Below are 9772 nucleotides of genomic sequence, written 5' to 3'. Positions count from 1 at the left end.
TAGGTCAGTCTTGTGTTGTGATGTTTATCAGCAATGTATAGATTTGAGCTGCATGGTGATAATAAGCAAACTGGCTATCTGGATAAATTATAAATGTAAAGCACAAGTGAATCTAGCAACTAGTGATTAATAGCAGCTAAAATCTTTTCCTATGATTAATGTGGAATTAATAACAACGGGTGGCGGATCCAGAATCGAAATCAACCGGGTGCACAATATAATTAACAATGGTCCCCTTCAGCAATAGTGATTACTTATAGTGGTGGTGGCAGGTGACCTTCTAGTAACGGTTGAAGCCAGAAAACAACAAATTGATGGTTGTTTTTTACAACTTATAAAAATAGATAGAGTTTTTTTTTTTTTTTTTCGAAATGAGCAAAACTAAAAGTGAAACGGGGTTAATATATGAAAGGGAGATGGGCATGGGAGACATAATGTCAATAAGAAAAACAAAGAAGAGTCAAAAAACTGAAATTTGTAAAAGAGGGCGTCAACATTTAACCAACTAAATGGGGACAATTTCTACAATTTTATAGAATAAATTGGAAATTTTGTGTAATTTATAAGGTGAAACTCACTTCTAAGTGGGGTGCATGCACCCCACTAGGACTTGACTACATCCGCCACTGCTAACAATCAGTGGCAACGGATCCAGAATCAAAATTAACCAGGGTTCATGATATAGTTAACAACGGTGTCCCCTTCGATAGTAGTGGTTATTTATAGTGGTGGTGGCCCCTCTAGTGACGGTCGAAGCGGGAGAGACAACAAATTGGTGGTTGTTTTTTTCAACTTATAAAAATAGATTAAGTTTGATTTTTTTTTTTTTTTTTGAAAAGAAGCAAAATGTTCAACGGTTAAAAGTGAAATGGGTTTAACATATGAAAGGCATGGGCATGGGAGTCATAATTTTAGTAAGAAAAGAGTGTAAAAAATATGAAATTTGTAAAAGAGGGTGCCAACATTTAACCAACCGAAGACCTACTCTACAATTTTATAAAATAAATTAAAAAAACATGTGTAATACGTAATGTGAACCCCAGTTCTAAATGGGGTGCATGTAGTTCTTAAGGGATCCCTAGTTCTTAACTACATTTATCACGTGCTAACAACCATTTTTCACCTATAATCAACTGAATGCTATTAATTTGATAAACTACATTAATTCTGATATTCATTTGATGTAGGGCTTTGCACTTTTCATCGTCAAATAATAGTATTGTTTTTATATATAAAAAAGTCCACGTAAACTAGAATTGGTCTTGAGATTTTGATGCTAATAAAATCATCAAAGGATGCTATGAGGGAAGAGGACCACTTTTCAGTGTGGTGATTGACTTTATTTGCTTAGTAATATGATTTATATATAGGCCAAAGCTAAATATGTATCCTAATTTCCATAATTATTTGAAGCAAGTTTAAAACACCTAAGTTGCCTGAGAATTGTTAGGGTTTTGCTTGAGAGCATTCAAGGGTAAAAAGGTTAGAATGGGGCATTTCCAGCAAGCTATGTGAACGTAACTCTCTAGGCTTGCTTATAATACTCAGACTGCATGCCAAGAAGAATCAATCAGGGAGCATTTAAGCACCAGAAATGGACAGAGTAAGGGTGGCAAATTGGCAATTGGTTCTACGCAAAACAAGTTGTATGCTGACATGTCCCCTTCTTTGACCTCCATTTGATGCTATTAATGATGCTTTCAACCATTATCATTCCAAAACTTTCCCATAGTGTATGTGTGGTTGTAAGGTGCGAAAAAGTGGATATATACCTGGCTGGAATTTTGATGCAACAAAGGGATTCCCAAGGGAAAGCAAAGATCGAACTCATACAAGCTTGGAAGAAAGGTAAACCATCTTTTATTGTTCATTTAATTTGTTTAATTTGATGGAACTGATTGCATGAACCCTAGTTTTGGTCTAAGTCTCACATGTAAGAACTAAGTGGAGATTGCGATGGATTGAGTTAAATTAACATGATATCTACTAATTATAACATGATTGGAGTACTATAAACCCTAATGCGGAGGAAATTGCTTTGTATGTTATAATTTTGGCTGGATAATGATGCTTTAAGTCATATTAGCATGCTGTTGTTACTAGGACATCAAAAATAAAGTTTGGATTATTGATATTTTGATGATTTGAGCCCTAAATTGGAACTCTACAATGGATTAATGTCAGCTATATATGACAAATAACCATATGTCGTGAGCTATATGTTAATATGTTTAAAGATTAAAAAAAAAGTGACTTTGATTATTGGATTGAAATCACCGATTCATAATTTACATTTGATTAGGATAAGTCAAACTTGGGTTATGACTTGAATTAAGTGATTATTATTAGAAACGATTCACATGAGCTATAAAGAATGTGTAAATCATATTAATGACAAGAACTAAAAAGTGCTGGATTATTATTCACATGAGCTATAAAGAATGTGTAAATCATATTAATGACAAGAACTAAAAAGTGCTGGATTATTAAGTATAATGCTGTAGTGATGGGACAAATATATGAAATGATGGAGCTAATTAGTAGTAACCTTCATGGATTAAATGCTATACATTTGATAGAATATCAAAATAGATATAAAGTAAAGAATGATTAAAATTATCATGGTTTCTATTAATTACCCTATTGGATTCTTGTGATACTAAGGTGCTATTTGTTTTTCTGAAGTAAAAATTCATAAAGTCTGCGGACCACATCTGCAAACCTCTGCAGCAGAAGATGTGGACCAAACGGCTGCAGCCTGTAATAAAAAGCGTGTTTGTTTTTGTTAACTTTTGTAGACATTAAAAAATTAAAATAAACTAATTTAATAAATCGAAAATGGTTTTTAAACACAGAAAATTTAATAATTGTAGTCTTAAAACATTGAAATAAATTTCATACAACCAAATTAGTCTTACAATAACATTTTGCAATAAAGTTCATACAACCAAACTTTAATAATTCTCATTCGATATTTTGCATCAATTGCTCGGCAATTTCATCCCGTAACTGGGTCATATATTCACGGTCCGCTGCAGTACTATGTGTTGGAATCTCATCTTCATCATCATCAACGACTGCATTGTTATTTCGAACCGAGACATTTGTTTCATCATATCGTGCAAAATACTCATCACGTAGTCCATCTCTTCTTATAAACTTATGAAGCGCGAAACATGCAAGGGTAATGTTTCGTTGTGTAACCAACGAGAATGGTGTCATCCTCTTCAATATAGTGAATCGTGCTTTCAAGACACCAAAAGCACGCTCAATGACGTTTCGAAGTTTTGCATGTGCATGGTTAAATTTTTCTTTATTCGTTAATGCACGTCTTCGACGGAAATCTCCAAGCCAATACCTCACATTACAGTACTGTGTCATAAAACCTCGAATGTTTGCATAGACGGCATCACAAAGATAATATTTATCTGTAAAAAGGAAAAAATAAATAAATAAATAAATAAAAATCATTTCTTTTTCAAACTAAGATAAAACTATTTAAATAACCATAAACTTACCTGATGGTGGTAACGGGAATGGTGCATGTGGATTTGCTAATGCTTCTGATAATATTCTAGAATCGTGTGCTATCTCTTCCCAAACGGCCACATCAAACGTAAACATCATGTTGAAGTCACATATTGCCAATACGTTTTGGTAACAATCGTCTTTTACCCTACTTCTATATAAATCTCGTTTGCTTGCAGGGACAACAGAATGTATCAAAGTGCCATCAAGTGCACCAACTGCTCCTTTGAATATCCGTCGTAGCCTCCTATTATGTCCCGGAATGTTTGGATTCGGATTAAAAGAAGTTGGTACTATAATGTCATGTGCGAAAAGCAACATTTTGTCCAACACTTCATGAAAAAACTTATGAATCATTTGCTTTGAGAGTTGAAATCTCCGCTTGATAATCACATAACGTTGGTTATGACCGATCATCATCAAAAACATAACCATCTTCTCCTCAACCGACACATGTTTGCTATCCTTTAACGCGTAGTTTACTCTAAAATGAGCACATAGTCGGACAAATGATTCACGGGACATGCGTAGTACTTCAACACATTGTAGAGGATTACGGTGAAGTAACTCTAACGTAAATTCATGTCCCATCATTTCCGAATCGTTGTCCCGCACTCGTTTGACACCCCTCTTCCAAAAGTAGCGGATGTACAAGTACATTAGAATTATGAGAAGTATCTTTTTGTCGTGATCCATTAAGAACCTATTAATCAACACAAGTACCAAATAACATAAAAATAAAACTTAAGTACCAACGAACATAACATAACATAAATCTCAAGTACCAAATAACATAAGATTCAAGTACCAAAAAACATAACATAAAAGTCAAATACCAAATAACATAAGATTCAAGTACCAAATACTACAAGTAACATTCAAGTAGCAAATGTAACACCCGTAGATCCGGGCTAGTCAATTTAAAGACAATAAGCATCAAAAATGACTTTTTGGTGGAAGATTATTTAGAAGGATTAATCTTAACCAAGTGTTAGTATATGTTACAAGGGTTCCGTACATATAAAGAACGCCGAAATCCGAGTTATAACGAAAAAGTTATGGCCCGTCGAAGTTTCGCGACGGAACCGGCACAACACCGGTAAACGTAAATGGTGAATTTATGATAGAGCAATTTTTAGCCTTAGCGATCTAAACGAAAGTCGTAGTGTTCATTAAATCGAGAGTGTCCATAAAAAGAACGCCCAAATCTGACTTCGTATGAGAAAGTTATGATTTTTCTAAGTTTCAGCTTAGCAGTAGACAGCTAAAAACTCGAATTTTAGATCTATTGATTTTTAGCCGACACAACCTAAACGAGAATCGAATATCTCGTTAATAGTAGCATAACGATAAAAAGACAGACGAAAACGGACGTCGGATGAAGAAGTTATGAATTTTTAACGGATTTTCCTGTCCCGCTCTGTTAAAAATAATAATAATACAAATAAAGTCAAAATTAGCCAACGAAGTCTAAACGAAAGTTGTAGAGTATATTCCTGCCTACGCGTGCATATATAGAACGTCAAAAACGGAGCCCGTATGCGAAAGTTATGGATTTTAGAAGTTTGGGCACAAAATCCGAGGAATTTCGCATGCATGGCTCGGAATTGGCCACGTACGAGCCTTGCATGCATGACGTGTGTCAGCCTCTGATACGACCGAAGGGAGGTCCAACCAAAGTTCGGCGTGTGTCGCATCCATGGAGGCGTCCGAAGCGAGCCATGTCTCGCCTACGAGTTTCCGACGCGCCTCCTACACCTCGCCTCCGTGTCTCGCCCTCGCACCAACCACCTGTCCCTCTCGCATGCGAGCCACGTGCTCCCCTCGGTCTGAAGTCTCCCCTATAAATAGAAGGGTGCGAGATTTCCCGGCTAGAATTGGAAATTTGGCATTTTTCACCCCTAAATCAATATTTTAGCTATTTCTACTTCCCCCGAAGCCCCGGAATCATTTTTAACACCCGGAATACGCCCCAAAGTGCCCGTAGAGCCCGGAAATTTTATCTTTTCGGTTTTGAAGCTCCAACCTCGCAGGACCCGGTTTTTCATTAAAGCCCCCCGGTTTTATTGGAAACGATCATTTTAAGAAACGAAGTGCTGCCCGATTATCGTCTTATCAAGTGAGTGTATAGTCACTTTCATCTTACACATAGATATGAAGTATTTTATATAAAATACGTGCTATGTGTATATGTATTGTTTGTTTATTTGAAATGATTGTTGAATGAATGATTTATACAAGTTTTAAAATGATTTAAACTGTATATGTATTTTATCTACAAATATGTTGGGTATAACATGGGTAGATGGAATAGTTGGTGTGTGATAAAATGATGAGAGGCCTATTGTATAAACCCTGGCGACTATGAGACGTAGTGCCTATTGTATAAACCCTGACGACTATGAGACGTAGTGCCTATTGTATAAACCCTGGCGACTATGAGACGTAGTGCCTATTGTATAAACCTTGGCGACTATGAGACGTAGTGCCTATTATATAAACCCTGGCGACTATGAGACGTAGTGCCTATTGTATAAACCCTAGAGACTATGAGACGTAGTGCCTATTGTATAAACCCTGGCGACTATGTGACATAGTGCCTGTTGTATGAACCTTGGTAGCAATGGACTTTGGATAAATTCCTTAGGTCAATCCTGAGGAATGAATGGATGAAGGATAGTCGATTCTTAGGGTAAATCCTTAAGAAATAAGGGAGATATGGGGATGGGTAATTAGGTTGATTGTTTGATGATTGAATATAATAAGTTTATTATTGTGGGTTGAAAACCCTATATGCTCACCAGGCTCCCAAGACTGACCCACTCAGCCTTTTTATCTTACAGGTAGTGGACCCCGAGCATAATCGGATGATGATGAGAGAATTTTTGGATTATAGGCCAGTAGTTGTAAATAACTGTTGTAAGGCTTATAATGTCTTGTTTATGCTTTTGATCTGTATCGGAACATGACATCCCGAGGTTTTGATATAAAATGAAAATATATATTTCTTAAAGAAAGGTTTTGATAAACTTTTATCATGTTTTGTTTTGGGAACAAATTCCGCAACATCTTTTAAACGGCCTCTTTTGGATCAGAAACATGGGGAGTGGAACCATTGGGCTTAGCCTTTGGGCCATTGCTAGATGACCCAGCTTGAGCCTTGCTCTTCCAGTTTTGCTTGGGAGGACCTTTCCTCTTTTTCCCCTTTCCCTGTCCAATAGCCAAGACAGGGGCACTTGCAGGTGTGGAGGGTATACTTTTACCCTTCATCCCTGCTTCAGCTGTCTGCAACAAGTTGTGCAATTGGGCCAAAGTCTGCTCAGTATTGTTCAAATGGTAAGTTAGAATAAATTGACCATAACAATCAGGTAGTGAGTTCAAGACCATGTCAATGGCCAATTCCTCATCAAAGTGAATGTTGAGCTTGACCAAACGCTCTATGTAGCGTTGCATTCTTTGCACATGTGACACAACCGATTCCCCTTCTTTCATCTTGTAAGCCATGAGTGACTTGACTACTTCAAACTTTTCTTGACGAGCTCGCTTATGGTACTTTTCCATAAGGTCCTTGTTCATCTCGAAAGGCCAGTAGTCCTCATAGTACCTTTGCAGTTCTGGGGACATGGTTGCCACCATGATGCACGCCACTTTGGTAGCATCATCGTAATGTTTCTTGTAGGCAGCAAGATCTTCAGGAGTAGCTTCAGACTCATCAAGCTCTTTGAGCTCCTTTTCAAGAACATATTCTTTGTTCTCAAAACGAAGCGCCATCTTGATGTTGCGCATCCAATCGTTATAGTTTGAGCCATCCATAACGACTTTGGAGCAGATATTGAGCAAAGAGAAGTTTTGGTTGGAGGAGGATGAAGCAGAAGTGTTTCCAGGAGTAGACATCTGAAAAAAAAAGAAAGTTTTAGTTAGATTTCAAGATACCTCAATATAATAACCCAAAGATAAAATATCAAGGTTAGGATCCAACTATGAAGATTCACAACTTAGAAATGGGATGCCGAGATCCAAGTGTAAATTTCATAAAGGTAGGTGAATGACGATTCACCAATTCCACCATTAGACGAAACAAACGAAGTGAAATTCCTAATTCTTTTGAGATACATTGAAACTATTCAATGGCATGTTTTAATCTCAGATTATGCTCTTCTATTTGTGACTGGGATGCCGAGGATCACAAACAAGATGTGAATAACCATGCAAATGTGCTTGGTAACCTCATTGTCTTTATCATTAACTATTGATGTGCTGGTAAACCACACACGCTCCATCAAAATGACAATTATGAGATACCCATTACTACTCTTTATTAGTGCCTTTTAGTGTGCTGGTTAACCACACACGCTCCACTAACGACCAATAAAGCATAATGTGCAATTTCATGGATTAGCATACTTTTCACATTTTTCCTAAAGTAACTAGAGTTGGGATTTTGTAAAATAATGTTCTAGTACTTTCTTTAATAACATTATACTTTTAATGAGAAGTAGTTGTCCTATCAAATCCATTCTGCTAACGACCCTCCACTAATCAAGGGAGCGGTGGGTGAGAGTGGACACCCATTCAACTACCATTTTATAGGCAGTTTCCTTATACCCCCCTTATAGACTAGCTTCGTGAATGAGGCATACTAGCGATTAGACTGACCATATGCTTATACATATATAATATTAAACATTTAATCATAATACATATATAAGGTGTGTTTTAAAACTTTTTAAAACTTCAAGGTTTATATAAATTTCGAAATTCAAACTATTAAATTTAAATTTAAATAAACCAATTAACTAGATTTAATATTTATCTATTAATTAACTTTTAATCAATTTATTAAATCTTGTAAGGATTATCTAATCAAATTAATCAATTAATTTAATCCTAATCCTTATCCCTCTAAATTTCGAAAAATAGGGTAAGGATAATTATCCAATTAATCTAATCAAGTAACAATTATCCAAAACAAGAAACCCTAAAACTTCTAGCATATTTCGAAATTTACAAGGGAGGAGGCTGGGGTTTTCAAAACCCTAACCCTAATTTCGATTAGGGTTCTTTGGAGGCTAGGGTTTTCGAAAACCCTTCAATCCAAAACCCTAATTGCGAAAATTTGACCTTTAGGGTTTAATGGCTATAAACCCTAATTTGCAATTCAACTATTATAGCAATTCAATTTAAAACAAACAATGGCTCTGATACCACTGATGGGTTTTAGGTAAAACAAATAAACCAGAAAACAATTCCTAAGTTCACATGCAACCTACTTTGGATCTATGTTTTAACTATTGAACATACAACTTTGAATTGCAAAACAGGAACCCTAGAGGAGGAGGCTATTTTCGAAAATAGTAAACTAGGGTTTAGGAGTTACATACATTTCAATTGTTATAGCAAACAATTGATAATTCCCTTGATCTTGATCTTGATCTTCTTGGAAGCTAAGCACCACAAGTGTAATGCCTCTAATGGAATCACACCCAAGAACTAGCAAGAAGGAAAGTAGAAGAAGAGAGAGGGGAGGGAGTATGCAATTTCGGCCAGGGTTTCTTTCAAAGAACAGAGTCACCTCAAATGTGAGCCAGGAGGCTCCTTAAATAGCTGAGGGATCTAGGGTTTAGGGAAAAACCCTAATTATCCTTTGCTTAGGGCCTAAGCAAAACCCAAGGGCCTTATCTGGACCCCTTGGACGAAATCTCTAGGGTTTCCCCTATGGATTTCGTCCACCTCCTTCCAAGGAGGTTCTGGAGCCTTCCACTCAACTATTAGATAATTGCAAACTAGTCCCTGCACTTTACAATTAATACTTTTAACCCCAAAATTAATTCTGATTAATTTCTGGCTAACTATTAATTAAACATAATGATTTCTAATTAATATATTAATCTATTAACATATTAATAAATCATTTATATATTAATTTATTAATCTTATAAATTAATATCTCTCCTTTCATAATTTCCTTGTCCAGTTGCTAGGTTGAGGGCAACCCAAAAGGACTGTGCTGCTATCAATTCAAGTACATACCAATTATAGTTATGGGCTTAGACACCTAATCCAACAGACCCATCGGTCTGTTACAATAGATAAAGGAAAGTATTTATCCTAAGAAGAAGAAGGAGTCCACAATAAGGACTTATTTTGTAACTTGAAGCTTATGATTGAAAGTCCAACATAATACGAAAAGCAGATGCAAGATTGAGCATCGTCTGCAGTTAAGAAGCCCTAGAGTTAGATACTC

General features: G+C 36.2%; 1 protein-coding gene across 1 annotated transcript; it reads right to left on the bottom strand.

The window, feature by feature from the left end:
* Positions 1–2964: 2964 nt before the first annotated feature.
* On the bottom strand, positions 2965–4119 carry LOC145113142 (uncharacterized). Its single transcript, XM_079049263.1, has 2 exons — positions 3519–4119; positions 2965–3428 (listed from the first exon to the last, which is right to left on the bottom strand). The coding sequence occupies exons 1-2, from the start codon at positions 4117–4119 to the stop codon at positions 2965–2967; spliced, it is 1065 nt and encodes a 354-aa protein (XP_078905389.1).
* Positions 4120–9772: the final 5653 nt, after the last annotated feature.

The sequence above is a fragment of the Lactuca virosa genome, chromosome 5 (genome assembly GCF_052849685.1).
Source record: "Lactuca virosa cultivar CGN04683 chromosome 5, Lactuca_virosa_CGN04683_v6, whole genome shotgun sequence".
Taxonomy (NCBI): Eukaryota; Viridiplantae; Streptophyta; class Magnoliopsida; order Asterales; family Asteraceae; genus Lactuca; species Lactuca virosa.
Note: the sequence above shows the minus strand (reverse complement) of the source record. Positions and strands in the feature narration are given on the sequence as shown.

Excerpts from the sequence above, each read along its gene's own strand:
- LOC145113142 (XM_079049263.1), bottom strand. The coding sequence starts at position 4,119 with ATGGGACATGAATTTACGTTAGAGTTACTTCACCGTAATCCTCTACAA. Across the intron at positions 3,429-3,518 it reads ATTCCCGTTACCACCATCAG|ATAAATATTATCTTTGTGAT; the intron begins GTAAGTTTATGG and ends TCCTTTTTACAG.